This window comes from Osmerus eperlanus, chromosome 5, assembly GCF_963692335.1.
Source record: "Osmerus eperlanus chromosome 5, fOsmEpe2.1, whole genome shotgun sequence".
NCBI lineage: Eukaryota > Metazoa > Chordata > Actinopteri > Osmeriformes > Osmeridae > Osmerus > Osmerus eperlanus.
This window is the reverse complement of record NC_085022.1, coordinates 1,850,848-1,865,814: the sequence shown is the minus strand read 5'-3', so window position 1 is coordinate 1,865,814 and position 14,967 is coordinate 1,850,848. Positions and strand designations below refer to the sequence as shown.

The 14,967-nt window shown below is 47.3% G+C and overlaps 2 protein-coding genes across 3 annotated transcripts; both read right to left on the bottom strand.

Moving 5' to 3' along the window:
• Window positions 1–26: 26 nt before the first annotated feature.
• rfwd3 (ring finger and WD repeat domain 3) lies at window positions 27–9,626 on the bottom strand. Its single transcript, XM_062460973.1, has 13 exons — window positions 9,438–9,626; window positions 8,007–8,337; window positions 7,312–7,559; window positions 7,081–7,190; window positions 6,741–6,944; window positions 6,163–6,254; window positions 5,784–5,898; window positions 4,795–5,017; window positions 4,299–4,449; window positions 2,108–2,284; window positions 1,694–1,908; window positions 1,205–1,422; window positions 27–938 (listed from the first exon to the last, which is right to left on the bottom strand). Exons 2-13 carry the CDS (start codon window positions 8,309–8,311, stop codon window positions 795–797), a joined length of 2,202 nt encoding a protein of 733 aa, XP_062316957.1. The 5' UTR covers window positions 8,312–8,337; window positions 9,438–9,626; the 3' UTR covers window positions 27–794.
• On the bottom strand, window positions 9,489–14,531 carry LOC134020757 (mixed lineage kinase domain-like protein). 2 transcript variants are annotated; one of them, XM_062460975.1, is made up of 11 exons: window positions 14,394–14,531; window positions 13,268–13,721; window positions 12,999–13,082; window positions 12,497–12,671; window positions 12,224–12,318; window positions 11,984–12,119; window positions 11,459–11,543; window positions 11,228–11,367; window positions 10,630–10,679; window positions 10,376–10,516; window positions 9,489–10,243 (listed from the first exon to the last, which is right to left on the bottom strand). In XM_062460975.1, exons 2-11 carry the CDS (start codon window positions 13,713–13,715, stop codon window positions 10,197–10,199), a joined length of 1,401 nt encoding a protein of 466 aa, XP_062316959.1. In that variant the 5' UTR covers window positions 13,716–13,721; window positions 14,394–14,531; the 3' UTR covers window positions 9,489–10,196. The 2 variants fall into 2 exon arrangements, with proteins under 2 accessions (XP_062316959.1, XP_062316958.1); XM_062460974.1 differs by lacking the exon at window positions 14,394–14,531 and adding an exon at window positions 13,930–14,059.
• Between the last annotated feature and the right edge of the window lie 436 nt (window positions 14,532–14,967).

The following is a 14,967-nucleotide window of genomic DNA, read 5'->3' as shown; positions in this document are numbered from 1 at the left end:
CACAATCATTACTCACACAGAAAACATTGAATACGAATTTTTATTAAATTTTAAAATAGTACACAATAGTAAGACTGAAATATATACATATGCACTTAGACAATTTCCTTTGGAAACAAAGTAGAGAAAATAAAAAGACAAAACCAGCCCATCTTTCTAACACACGGTCCATCACTGAGGTCTTGTCTGCTGATAAAACTGCATTGATCTGAATATGGGATGTTACCGTGCTCAGGGATTCTTGACTCCAACCAGACCAACAGCCATGAGAAGACAAAGCACTGTCCAGGTCTGCAGAGACCAGGTCTGAAGAGACCAGATCCAGGTCTGCAGAGACCAGGTCTGAAGAGACCAGGTCCAGGTCTGCAGAGACCAGGTCTTCTAAATCTATCCACACACAAGGCCTAGCGACTGCAGCTGTATATTCCTGTCACATCTGTTGTGGCATTTTGAGCCCTTTACTACTGTTCAGGAACACCATCATCTTCTCTACGGTTCAATATGCTTCCGTCTGATGAAAACAGTTTAATGTAAACATTTAAGACAGTGGCATATCCGTTCAGGCACTCCAGTTACCTGCTAACAGCAGAGTACAATAACCACTAGGAAGTCTGACCCAAACAATAATATCTCTGCTCTGTTGTGCTCCTAGTCTATTTGGGACAGGAAGAGACTGTACAAATGAATGTCATTCATACAAAACAATGGCTTAAATCGTACACTGGATGAATGCTGGTTTGTTTGTGTGTCCTTCCTACTTCCTGTGTGTCCTTCCCACTTCCTGTTCTTCTCTGTCACTCCCACTTGTAAATCTTCAGCATCTTCTCTGTGAGCGAGGCCAGGTAGCTGTCCTGGTTCACCTCGAACGGGCAGATGTCCAGCACAGGCAGGTCTGCCGGGAGCTTCTGGACCAGGGCGCCGCTGCTGGCATCCCACACCTGGAGACCGACGGGGGCGGGACGGGAAGGGGTGGGATCAGGGGCACAGGTTTCATTATACATGGGTGGGGGCATGCATCAGACACTTTCTGAAAACTGCAAAATCTCCCCCCCCCCTCCACACACACACTTTTTATAATTAATCACGTATATTTGATCAATGCTGTTAGTTAAGTGTCTATATGCGCACTCATTTCCTGCCCCCCCCCCGCCCCTCCACCCCCCCGCTAGCACCCCTTGTTCAGAACACATTCATGATCTCCTACCATGGTGGAGCTGGAGGCCTCGTCTCCTGCACACACCAGGGAGGAGCCCCCCCCTGCCGGGCTCCTGAACACGGCGTTCTTGGTCAGCAGCTTGCAGGAGGCGCCGGCGTTGAAGGTCTGGACGGGGTAGCAGGAGCAGCTGGGCTCCTGGGCCGAGTCCAGCTGGGGGGTCCGGGCCAGCTCCATCAGAACGCAGCGCAGGTACGCGCTGGAGCGCCCTGGGGGAGACCAGCACAGACACAGGTGAAGAGACAGGTCATAGGACTCACCTTTCACTGCAGCTGGTTTCAGACATGCTTGATCCTCCTCTACAGGATTGCTTAAATAATCAACTTAATAACAACTTATTCATTTAGCAGTTTTTTCCCCAAAGCGACATACAGTAAAGGGAGGGATTTGTACCTGCAACCTTTTGATCTACTGGCCAAACACTAACCACAAAGCTGCACCCCCCCCCATGCTCCACACCGTGGTCCTCCCTCTACTGACCTGGCCTGTAGGTGACCAGACAGTGCCTGCTCTCGGCCTCCACCTGGATGTCTGTACAGCCGCCGGTCTCCAGGGGCAACAGGTGTGGTCGGTAGGTGGTCCCGTCCAGCTGCTCCCAGAAGCAGCCCCCCTCCAGGGAGCCGGCGATCAGGCCTCCACAGGGGAAAGAGCTAGAGGCAGCACGAGGCACGTAGGACAGGGATGCAACGGGACACCTGTGGGGAGGGAGGGGTGAGGGAGGGAGGGGTCAAAGAGCTCCATCTGTGTTTCGGCTGAATGCTACATAACCGTCTGTGTGTGTGTGTGCAGTATATGATTTGTGTGTGTGTGTACAGTATATGATCTGTGTGTGTGTGTGTACAGTATATGATTTGTGTGTGTACAGTATATGATCTGTGTGTGTGTGAGTCTGACCTGGAGCGTAGGGGCTGCAGCTCGTGCACGTGTGTGCTGGTGTCTCTGGTGTCGTACACCAGCACAGAGCCGTTACTCAGGCCTGCGTACACGTAGGTGCTGTTGTCCAGGCACCAGCAGCAGCTCCACACCGGCTTGCCTGTGTTGTATGTCTGCACCACCGTGTTGGTGATTAGGCTGGAGGGTTAGCATTAGCATGTTAGCCACTACAGACAGGGTCTATACAGATGGTCTCCCAGCTGAATAATGGTCAAAGTTGTTCCTTACGACCCATCTGACTGTTGGATGTTGTGCTGCCACAAAATGCATCCTGTGTAACAACAAGCCACTCTATATTTACAGAGCTAGCTGTAAACTTAAAGTTGTTGTCCAGGGAGAACTTCATGGTTACTTTGATGGTGTCCTGAGCTAGCTACCTGGTTAGTTTGATGGGTTGTCCTGAGCTAGCTACCTGGTTAGTTTGATGGGTTGTCCTGAGCTAGCTACCTGGTTAGTTTGATGGATTGTCCTGAGCTAGCTACCTGGTTAGTTTGATGGATTGTCCTGAGCTAGCTACCTGGTTAGTTTGATGGATTGTCCTGAGCTAGCTACCTGGTTAGTTTGATGGATTGTCCTGAGCTAGCTACCTGGTTAGTTTGATGGATTGTCCTGAGCTAGCTACCTGGTTAGTTTGATGGATTGTCCTGAGCTAGCTACCTGGTTAGTTTGATGGATTGTCCTGAGCTAGCTACCTGGTTAGTTTGATGGATTGTCCTGAGCTAGCTACCTGGTTAGTTTGATGGATTGTCCTGAGCTAGCTACCTGGTTAGTTTGATGGATTGTCCTGAGCTAGCTACCTGGTTAGTTTGATGGATTGTCCTGAGCTAGCTACCTGGTTAGTTTGATGGATTGTCCTGAGCTAGCTACCTGGTTAGTTTGATGGATTGTCCTGAGCTAGCTACCTGGTTAGTTTGATGGGTTGTCCTGAGCTAGCTACCTGGTTAGTTTGATGGATTGTCCTGAGCTAGCTACCTGGTTAGTTTGATGGGTTGTCCTGAGCTAGCTACCTGGTTAGTTTGATGGATTGTCCTGAGCTAGCTACCTGGTTAGTTTGATGGATTGTCCTGAGCTAGCTACCTGGTTAGTTTGATGGATTGTCCTGAGCTAGCTACCTGGTTAGTTTGATGGATTGTCCTGAGCTAGCTACCTGGTTAGTTTGATGGATTGTCCTGAGCTAGCTACCTGGTTAGTTTGATGGATTGTCCTGAGCTAGCTACCTGGTTAGTTTGATGGATTGTCCTGAGCTAGCTACCTGGTTAGTTTGATGGATTGTCCTGAGCTAGCTACCTGGTTAGTTTGATGGATTGTCCTGAGCTAGCTACCTGGTTAGTTTGATGGATTGTCCTGAGCTAGCTACCTGGTTAGTTTGATGGATTGTCCTGAGCTAGCTACCTGGTTAGTTTGATGGATTGTCCTGAGCTAGCTACCTGGTTAGTTTGATGGATTGTCCTGAGCTAGCTACCTGGTTAGTTTGATGGATTGTCCTGAGCTAGCTACCTGGTTAGTTTGATGGATTGTCCTGAGCTAGCTACCTGGTTAGTTTGATGGATTGTCCTGAGCTAGCTACCTGGTTAGTTTGATGGATTGTCCTGAGCTAGCTACCTGGTTAGTTTGATGGATTGTCCTGAGCTAGCTACCTGGTTAGTTTGATGGATTGTCCTGAGCTAGCTACCTGGTTAGTTTGATGGATTGTCCTGAGCTAGCTACCTGGTTAGTTTGATGGATTGTCCTGAGCTAGCTACCTGGTTAGTTTGATGGATTGTCCTGAGCTAGCTACCTGGTTAGTTTGATGGATTGTCCTGAGCTAGCTACCTGGTTAGTTTGATGGATTGTCCTGAGCTAGCTACCTGGTTAGTTTGATGGTGTCCTGAGCTAGCTACCTGGTTAGTTTGATGGTGTCCTGAGCTAGCTACCTGGTTAGTTTGATGGATTGTCCTGAGCTAGCTACCTGGTTAGTTTGATGGATTGTCCTGAGCTAGCTACCTGGTTAGTTTGATGGTGTCCTGAGCTAGCTACCTGGTTAGTTTGATGGTGTCCTGAGCTAGCTACCTGGTTAGTTTGATGGATTGTCCTGAGCTAGCTACCTGGTTAGTTTGATGGATTGTCCTGAGCTAGCTACCTGGTTAGTTTGATGGTGTCCTGAGCTAGCTACCTGGTTAGTTTGATGGTGTTGTCCAGGGCAGCAGAGAGCAGTAGGCTGTCGGCCTGACTGTTGAAGGCCAGGCCTCGGATCTGCTTGATATGGATGGGTACATACTGGCAGGCCTTCATGGTGACTGTGCTAACCTTCTTAACCCCGCATCCTGAGGGAGGAGGGGAGGGAGGGGGCGAGAGAGAGCAGTGAGAGAGGGAGAGGACAGATGATCAGTTAGGGTTGATTCAGTTCTGAAATATCCCTTTCATGTCCTGGAGTGCATTTCAGTTCATTCACACCCAGTTCCCAGATGTTTCGAAAACACGCCTTCAGAAATATTTTCACATCCATGAAAACTAACAATGTAAAATTCAATAAATCATGATGCAGCTTTAACGGTAACTCATGAAGCGAAAGTGTTTTGATGTCACAGATTACACTCCATTTTTCAACACCTAGACGCATCATTCCTCAGTGAAGTGTGGTTATGGGGTGGCGGTCCAGACAGGCTCACCAGGGACCAGGGTGGCCTGGGGGGAGGGCTGCGAGGCCAGCAGGCAGCTGAGGGGCTCACAGTAGGACAGGACCCTGCACCCCCCCGCCTGGGAAACCAGCACGGCCTTAGAGAACACGTAGTGGTGGCCTCCCTGGCTGCCGTCCTGCCTCTGGCCCTGGAGGGAGGCCCCGGGGGTCTGGGATGACCGGCCTCCTGTCTGGGCCATCAGGGTCCTCAGCTCCTAAAGGAGGAAGGACAGAGGAACCAGGAGATGTTTCTGTGGAAGGACCTTTAGGACAGCATGGGAGACCATGTCAGGAATGATGACAGTCTCCACGCTCCATGGTGCTGGTAGAGTGGAGAGTGAGGTTCTGGAACAGGTGAACCAGGGGTCAGGTGAGGTGGTCAGGTGAAGTGAACCAGGGGGTCAGGTGAGGTGAACCAGGGGTCAGGTGAGGTGAACAGGGAGGTGAGGTGAACAGGGAGGTGAGGTGAACAGGGAGGTCAGGTGAGGTGAACCAGGGGTCAGGTGAGGTGAACAGGGAGGTGAGGTGAACAGGGAGGTCAGGTGAGGTGAACCAGGGGTCAGGTGAGGTGAATCAGGGGTCAGGTGAACAGGGAGGTCAGGTGAGGTGAACCAGGGGGTCAGGTAAGGTGAACAGGGAGGTCAGGTGAGGTGAACCAGGGGGTCAGGTGAGGTGAACAGGGGTCAGGTAAGGTGAACAGGGGTCAGGTGAGGTGAACAGGGAGGTCAGGTGAGGTGAACAGGGAGGTCAGGTGAGGTGAACAGGGGTCAGGTGAGGTGAACAGGGGTCAGGTGAGGTGAACAGGGGTCAGGTGAGGTGAACCAGGGGTCAGGTGAGGTGAACAGGGGTCAGGTGAGGTGAACAGGGGTCAGGTGAGGTGAACAGGGGTCAGGTGAGGTGAACAGGGGTCAGGTGAGGTGAACAGGGGTCAGGTGAGGTGAACAGGGGTCAGGTGAGGTGAACAGGGGTCAGGTGACCTACCTGCAGCTGCCTGCGTAGTTTTCCGTTCTCGTCCGTCACCACCTGCAGCTGCAGACGGAACTGAGCTGATTCCAGCTCCGCCTTCCTCCGCCGGGACTGCTCCTGTTCCAGAGACCTAACCACGCAACACACAGCCAACAGGTGTTTGTTATTATAGACAGGTGGATCCTATATCATAGAACTGTGGCTGTCATCAGCACACAGTAGGCTACAGGAGGAGCACATATTTATGAATGGCTAATAAGTCCGAATATATGAACAGATGATAATGTAACAGCTGATTGTAACACGAGCAAACTGGAAATCCCATTTCTTCTCCCGGCTACACGGGAGGAGTGAAACCCAGCCGGCAGCGGGCGAGTGCGGAGCAGCTACGTACTTCTTCATCCCCTCCTGCTCAGTGTTGTCCAGCGCTCTCAGCTTGCGCGCGTACAGCAGCACGATGTCTGACCGCTTGGCCTTCTTGTTGCACTGCAGACACACAGCAGAGTCTTTTCATTTCGGTACACAGTCAGCGGGTGTTAACCGTGCCAAGTCACAGATGTTTATCTCATCTGCTTTAAGTAACTTGGGTTTAACATTGAGTAGTTGATTACATTTTAGTTTATAGTTTAAGGTCGTATTTAACATATTTTGGGGTATGCTGTTCATTTTGGTTCCAAATTACTTCAGGAGGATTATTTAAACTGAAGATTGTAACTGCTGCTATCTTGCCAGGTCACCAACCTCCAGACCCCCTCTCGTCTGCAGAGCTTCCAAGGCCCAACCCCTCCACCTCCTAGCTCAGCCCCTCCTCCTCCCAGACCGTCCTCCTCCTCCTCCCAGCCCCTCCTCCTCCTCCCAGCCCCTCCTCCTCCTCCCAGCCCCTCCTCCTCCTCCCAGCCCCTCCTCCCAGCCCCTCCTCCTCCTCCCAGACCGTCCTCCTCCTCCAAGCCCCTCCTCCACCCAGCTCCTGACCTGAGGACACTTGGCCTCCTGGCCTTGGCTCTTCACCCAGCGCTCGATGCAGGTTTTGCCGAAGAGATGTCCGCAGCGCAGCGTAGCCAGGCGGTGGTCCCCGGCTGTGGTCCAGGGCTCAAAGCAGATGGAGCAGGTCTCCCCCTCCCCCTCCTCCTCCTGCCTCGGGGGAGCCCCCACCACAGCCAGCGGAGCTAGCACAGACTGGACACCGGACATTGAGAAAACTTCTGATACTAAACAAAGACACATTCAACTTGATGTACTTTGATGTTTGTCCTGTGACAAAGCCCTGTAGTAGAGGACGTTGGACCTTCATGGATATTCCAGATCGTCTTACCTCAGAAGATACTTGACCTCTAGCCTCTGCCCTCTCTGCCTCTGTCCTCTCTTCCTCTGTCCTCTCTTCCACTGCCAGCAGAGAGGACAGTGTAAACACTGTGTTTGCAGCTGTGGGGATGACAGGATGAACACTGTGGCATGTAACTCTCTACACTGACATATATTTGACAAGCATTCGACCCAAGGGGCCTCTGGAAAACCTTCAGTGTATGCAGTAAGGTGTGTGTACCTGCGTGGCTGGGCTCCTGTGGAGGGGTGGCAGCGACGGAGGGGGGTAGACGGGGGCTTGTGGGTAACGTGGGATCTGGAGGCTCCGTCGGCGCCGGAGGCTCCGCCTCATCTTCTGATTCGCTGATCTCCGTCGTGCTTCCTGAGTCAGGCTCCGCCGCACTGGCTGCTGGGACTCGTAGTAGGAAGTCCCTGAAGCGGCCGGAAGGAGCAGTGGTCTGGCTGGGGTAGTGGACTCTGAGACCAGGCCTTCAGAAACACACACAAGGTAAAGGTTTGAAGAGACCTGGTTGACGTTGCCTAGTTGATGTAGACGCCAGCATACATAATCACAAACAGCTTGTGCTTGTAAAAGGGGTGTGGCCGTTCTGAAACCAAGACCGGTGATTGGTCGACCTCCACACGTTCACGGTCCCGTGTCGCGGTTCCGGAAGTTTAGTAAATATAACACATAAACAATTTTATTGTCTTCCAACGGGGTGTGTCACGTGACTATTTTGATCCAGTCATGATCGAATGATTGGTTAAGACCAGGGCCAGTAAAATTAGCTCAACATGGATTTCAAAAAAGTGGTCTGAACCGAACCATGGATTTTGAGAATCGTTACACCCCTAGCTTGTAGCAGTGCTCAAGGCTGGTCAACAGAGCAAACATGCGCTGAGTTCCAGTCGTTCTGAGCTCCAGTCATCCAGTACCTGGCTCTCCTGTGTGTCCTCACTCCCTGGCTGGCTGAAGCAGTGGCCCGGGCTGCCAGGCCCCCTTCGGCCCTTCGGCTGAAAGCCCAGGTGGTCAGTAGCCGGGGTGGGTCACGGACAGCAGCGTCTCTCTCGTCCTCATCTTCGACATCCGTGCTGCTGCCAGAGTCGGGGATGATGATGGGGGCCTGGTCCTGCTCTGGTGCTGCAGCAGGTGACTGGACCCGCGGCAGGACGGCTGCGTCGGTCTGCCTACTGGAGCCCTGCAGCTGGAAGTCAACTTCCATGGCCTCCATGAGCTCCATCACACGATGGTCTGGTTTGGTGGATACTGAGGATGGTAATCAAAAGACAGAGCCATGCGGTTACTGGTTTGGTGGATACTGAGGATGGTAATCAAAAGACAGAGCCATGCGGTTACTGGGCGCAGCTCTGGGGTACGTTTAACATAGACAGATTCTTCCAACAGTAATTCGGTGGTCGGAGTATCCAGTAGGGTTAGCCAGAATATCAAGCCAGAATATCAAGGCTCAGCTGATATTCTGCTGTACTTTCTATTTACGATTTGTACGTCGCTTTGGGGAAAATAAGCTGTTAAATTAATAAAATGTAGTGTTTTGGGGGAAATGCTGAACTGTGGTAGAACTTGCACTATATTACTGGTGTAATGAGAAAATTAGCTAGCGAGATCATTTGGCTTGCTTCCTACTACTATCCACAACACAGTGGCCAGAACTAGCAAGGTTTGATGCAAATCAGAACGTGATCACAAAACAAATAACATCACTAATAAGCTTGCACAGTACTAACTTAACTAGCTAGACAACGTTTCATATTAAAACTAGCAAAATGTCATCGTCAAGGAAATTGTTTGGCAACGTAGGATAGCTTACCAACTAGCTAGCAAGTCTAGATACTGTGTTCTAGCTAGATGCAACAGAAATTTGTCAGGAAAAAAACAATCCACACCATGTGGGCATTGTGTCGTATTTGTATTTAGTTAGGTTAACGACGTTACCGGAGGGAAATGCAATTCACATGTATAGTCAGGTAGCTATTTACCGTCTACCAACTCTATCTAGCTAGCACCACTGTTGGTACTGTGTAGGCTAGAGATAGTGCTAGCTGTCATGGCACTAGCATATGGCCTTAAATTCATGCTGAATGTTGTGGAAATCGTAGCTAGCTGATGCACTACCAGCTAATCTAACTAGTTATCGAGCCTTCTATGTGCACCTTCAAGCCTTTGCTGAAAAAAAAACTTAGCTTGATACTCCGACAATAACTGGCAAGCTTGACGCTAACTAGCTACCTGTTAACCTAGACAGCTATTAGACCAGCACAGCCAGTTAGCTAGCTAGTCTAGCAACGTTAGTGCTGTGAATAAGGCTTCTGAAAGCGAAGGTTAGCATACAAGCTAGAGCTGCTTACTTGGAAATAGGCGTTTCAGTCAAATTCCATATAATGCCATGACCCACTACATGGTTTAGCCAGCGTGTTAAATGAACTGACAAACTGGTTTATTGTGATTGCTAGTTCATCGCTTTCCTTCCAGCGTCATCGTGTTTGCTGGTTCAGGTCATTCGGAAAGGAAAGCTCGAACTCCCGCGCTGGTGTTCATTGCCCGCCCAGTCAATGTTTCACCATTATTATTGGTGCTGAGCCAAACTTCTAACTCGGGGTTGCAACGTGTGCCACGCATTTTTTCTTTCACAGATGAATACTTTATAGAATTACTAAAACAGTGGTTTGAATAAATCTTTTTAATGAATCGTAGTGTAGTTTGTATCACATGCTGCACAATAATCAACCAACGTAGTTTGTGCTGACAGACAAGGTGAACAATTGCTTTAAAATAAAATATATTTACACTGACGGTATTACCCCGACCCCAGGCTTTCAAAATCTTCCTTGAATACTGATCAGTAAGACAGTAGGCAACATCATTCATCGTTCTTACCTGTAATCGTAAATATTACTTTACGCCCTTGAGAAGAAGTTGACCCCCTCGATTATCATTGTATCACACTCTGGGCAACATACGTGTAAAATATGAACGTGTGTGTATAATATTCAGATAAGACAACATTATTTATCTTTCTTCAACATTGCTTTCATTGCAGTTTATCTTCGTTTATTGTTTCCCTGCTCTTCCAGGTCCAGCCGTTTAAGAAATGATGATCCGTTGCATCAGTCTTCGAGATTCTCCAAGACTTTAAGAAGTTTGTCTGCAAGCACTGTGGAACAAAACAGCATGATTTAACCTTTACGATTAAAATATACCTTCTACATTCCAAGGCCAAAGAGCATTTAAGAAACACAAGAAAAAAATGATTTTCTGTTATTAGAAACATCCTATCCTGGGTTACCTCCAGCTGTTGGTCTGAAGAAGCCATCATAGGAGCGACATGCGTCAATCAATTCTTTCAGATCCTCAGGACAATCACCAGGCAGTCGCTCATTCATTTTGTCAACACACACCTTCTGGTAAATCTCCTCGACTGAGGCATCTGAAATTACATTTTTGAAAAGACAGTCACCACAAGAAACTGAAAAAGTTTCCAGTAGTCATCATCTATATATACACTATTTTTTAAATCATACAATAATATGATACATATACCTTTGAATGGAATCATGCGGGTTGCAATTTCCCACAGGACAATGCCAAAGCTGTCAAGTAAAGCGAGCAGAGCAGATATCAATTTAATTCATAAAGTTAGAAAAAAAAATTAGAATTCATTCACTTTATGTCGCACACTCTCACACTCCCACTCACTCGATCCTTCATCTGTGTCTGGCTCTGTTAGAGCGTGCTGACCTGTATATCTCACAGGCCTTGGTGTAAGGACAGTGTTAGAGCGTGCTGACCTGTATATCTCACAGGCCTTGGTGTAAGGACAGTGTTAGAGCGTGCTGACCTGTATATCTCACAGGCCTTGGTGTAAGGACAGTGTTAGAGCGTGCTGACCTGTATATCTCACAGGCCTTGGTGTAAGGACAGTGTTAGAGCGTGCTGACCTGTATATCTCACAGGCCTTGGTGTAAGGACAGTGTTAGAGCGTGCTGACCTGTATATCTCACAGGCCTTGGTGTAAGGACAGTGTTAGAGCGTGCTGACCTGTATATCTCAGAGGCCTTGGTGTAAGGACAGTGTTAGAGCGTGCTGACCTGTATATCTCACAGGCCTTGGTGTAAGGACAGTGTTAGAGCGTGCTGACCTGTATATCTCAGAGGCCTTGGTGTAAGGACAGTTGATGCTCTCCAGGTGCTCAGGGGAGCTGTAACATAGCATGCTGCTCTTTCTGGTCTTCGATTTCTTCAACGACGTCTCTGTCTTTGCCAACTCAAAGCCACCAAGCTGAAACACACACAGACACAAGGTGTGTCAGAGACAGGCCAGGTGAGCGAGCATGCAGCACAACACACCTGAGTTGTGTCTATACCCGTACCTTCACGATGTATCCAGAAGCCACCAGGAACTTGCTGCTACTGATGCATCCGTGCACTTTGAACTTCTCTTCTGATTGGTGCAACCTGCAGGGGTAAAACATATCTTAACTTACATGAGCACTCCAATAATTTCATTCAAATGGAAAACATATTTAAAGTAGGTATACCAGGGGCGTAGCCACGGGTAGGCACAGGCCCAAAAAATGAAAATATCTCCGAATTTTTTTTGCACCGGGTGCACATTGCAAAGTAAATAAGTAAAAAAATATGAAAAGATTCCTATCCATATTTTTCTATGCCTACACAAAAAGATTATTCTGGCTACGCCCCTGAGGTATACAGTAGGTGTACGGTTAATAAACACTAGGGTACTAGTGAACCGAATGGAAGTCATGACTGGTAGCTTTATCCTACTTCATCTTCTGACAACTTTTTACCATCCTCTAGTGCTCAGAGTACAGCAGCAGGGGTTGTTCCTACGGTTAGGTCGTCATGTCAGCTCAATTTCTGTGATTCCATGTTACCTGTAAAGGCCTTGAGCTGCTCCTCTACACATGTGAGCCTTGCGGTACCAGCACAAGTTAGACTGGGAGTCCAGCACCTGCCTCAGACTGCCCCTTTCACAGTACTCCATCACAATCAGGTAGTCTGGGGACGGCCCTGCAGGGGGCAGGAGGGAGGGAGGATCATGTGATGCAGTGTGATCATGTGATGCCATGTGATCATGTGATGCTTGTCTTGTAGTCGTTATGTAGTTCCCTCACCATCTTGGACACAGATGCCAAACATTCGCAGGATGTTCGGTGACTCAAAGCGCCTCATAGTTTCAACTTCCTTTAGAAAGATGCGTCTTATTTGACTTTGGGAGGGATTTATTATTATTATTATTTCTTTATTCCGGACACACACAAAATTATATACGACAGTTAGGAAAAAAAGCAGTTAGATGTAATTTGTATATCAATATTAAAACATTGTTGTTTTCACATGCTGGCATATTCATAACCGTATTCATCTGTCAGGACATGTTAACAAACCTTGGGGTATTACACATCGGGTTGGAGTATCTTTTGACAGCCACCGTAAATTTATTGTACTCTGCTTTGAAGACTTGTGAGCAGGCTGAAGTCATGAAGGGCTCTTTAGGATGGTCATAACGGATCTCCTCTGGTTTGATTTCTCGGATGTTTGGAGAAACGCAAGGTTTCTTCACTGCAAATAATAATCAAACAACACAAAGTAATATAGTACGTATGGACATGGAAGAGAATCTGAATCTAAGAATCTGGTTTATTGCCAGGTATGTTTACAAGTATGAGGAATTTGCTTTGGTTGGTGCAACAATAAACATATAGAAACCAAGGAGGCTTGACTCTGATCAGTCGATTCTGAAGCACACAGCTAAATCTGTTCTAAAACACAGCATCTACTGCAGCACTGTAGCTATGTTGGTCTACTGGAATTTCACCAAAGATTACCCTAACATGGCTAGCAAGAAATGTTATCACTAAGTCTATGGAGCGCGGTTACAATACGTACAGGATTCCAGCATGGCTTTGATATCTTGCACATCTTTCTGAGTGGCGTCCACGCTTTCCTTAGTGTCCTCCACTGTCTGTAGCACTGTGGTATAAATACACATGACCTTGAAACTGCAACCAGTCAAACCTTGAGGTGATGTACTGAGAGACTTCACCATCCCCGTGAAGACAAACCAATCCTAAATGTGAAATCGTTTTTACTATATGGCAACTTACACTTTGGTTGGGTAAACAACTTTCCAGACAGTTTAGTAAAAGTAAACTCACTTTTCTCCAGCTCCATTCGATCAACCTTGGTGTCTTTCTCATCCTGTGTCCTCCGAGTTTCCTCCCTGAAACTGTCCAGATGCCTATCCCTCTGTTCCACCTGCAGAGCGAGGGAGAGCACTTGGGCTGCGTCGTTCAGCCGCTCGTTCAAACTTCCAATCTCCTCTCCGTGGTCATAAGCCCGCACGATGCGCTTCAGGAAACGTGAGTCAACATATTTCTGCACCAAGCCTTGCGCGGACTCGAGCGTGATTTTGAGTTCGTTAAGACCTTTCTTCACGATGTCAGGGTTAGGTCCAAATCCACTCTTCTGTATCACTCTGACCAGCTCTGCCAGAGCAGAGACACGAGCGGCCAAGCGCTGACAGCGTTCCTTGTTGGCCTTCACTTCCTTACACAAATCATAGAGCTTCTCCGCTATGGACAAGATGGGTTCAATAATATCCATGTCTGCCTGGAGAGAGATGAATGAGGGGAAGGAGAATATGAACGGAGTTTGACTTGTCTACGGCCAGACACAGAGAGGACCAAAGTTACATACAGCAAAAGGAAACAGCAAAAATATTTTTCTTTCATAAGTCTGCAGGGATATAAAACATACAATATAATGTCTACAAAATAGATTTTTTTAAACTTAAGAGTCTGTTTAGAACTTAACACACCGTGACCGATTTATCACTTAATAACATGGGCATGACAAAGAAACCGAAATGACACTGAAAACTGTGAATGTCTGTATTACACTATGTTAGAGAATCCCTGGTAAACCCTAGAAAAACGTCAAATAAATTGCCAATACGAAACTAACAACTTCCGTATAACCAATAACGGAACTGATTTCCATTTCCTGAGCAAGTTGCTCGAAACTCCCCTCTACAATTTTTGAGATGTCCTATCAAATTAACAAAGCCCTGTTGTACGGTATGTTAAATTAACTTTCTCATAAGAACATAAGTGGGTAAAATATAGAATAATCAATTTAAAAAGCAATTTGTATATAAATATGAATTCAAAGTAAGTAAATATTTTATATATATATATATATATTTACTTTTCATTCATATTTAAAAGCAAAAGATCGTTGCTTTCAAAACTCTGAAAACAGTTAAATTATTAGCAAACATACCTGTTTTTGTACGTCTGGTACACTGAACGGCTGTTTAATTATAGCCTCAGAAGAATTGAGTACAGTTTAAGAAACACTATCTGCACTGCAGGTTATTTTATGACGGAACTGAAACGATGACACGAGGCTCAGTAGTTCCTCTCAGCAGCCATCGTTCCGCTAATCAGAGAGCAGCTCCAGACTACCTCTCCGCCTACTGTCAAGGGCCTTGTGGCAGAGGTTGCTCCTCACACTGCTGATTGGATGAGTCCTGCTGCCTTACCTGATTGGTATTCCAAGCATCACTTAAGATGTCATCCACCTCAACAAATCAATAGGAACAGTAAATCAATACTTTTTAATTTGGTGACTGCATTATAGATTTATGAAAAGTATTTATTGTTGCTCTAAAACCAACCATCTTACAATTATGAATGATCACATCGTCACAAGGTAGTAGTGTAGCTAATATTTAAAAAAATATATAGGGTGATTTCAGGTAATGTGGGAAACTTTTTGGTAGAGGCTCCAGTAGACTTACAAAAAAACTGTTAACTCACCCCAGTGGTGTTTCTGTAAATCGTTTTAGGGCTTA

What these genes read in the sequence shown, in the direction of transcription:
- LOC134020757 (XM_062460974.1), bottom strand. Translation starts at nt 13,962, where the DNA reads ATGCCCATGTTATTAAGTGATAAATCGGTCACG. An exon ending in TAAGTGATAAATCGGTCACG is followed by an intron (nt 13,722 to 13,929) that starts GTGTGTTAAGTT and finishes ATCTCTCTCCAG; the next exon opens with GCAGACATGGATATTATTGA. An exon ending in CAAAGCCATGCTGGAATCCT is followed by an intron (nt 12,672 to 12,998) that starts GTACGTATTGTA and finishes TATTATTTGCAG; the next exon opens with TGAAGAAACCTTGCGTTTCT.
- rfwd3 (XM_062460973.1), bottom strand. Translation starts at nt 8,311, where the DNA reads ATGGAGCTCATGGAGGCCATGGAAGTTGACTTCCAGCTGCAGGGCTCC. An exon ending in GAGCAGGAGGGGATGAAGAA is followed by an intron (nt 5,899 to 6,162) that starts GTACGTAGCTGC and finishes TTGCGTGGTTAG; the next exon opens with GTCTCTGGAACAGGAGCAGT. An exon ending in CTGCAGCCCCTACGCTCCAG is followed by an intron (nt 1,909 to 2,107) that starts GTCAGACTCACA and finishes CCCTCCCCACAG; the next exon opens with GTGTCCCGTTGCATCCCTGT.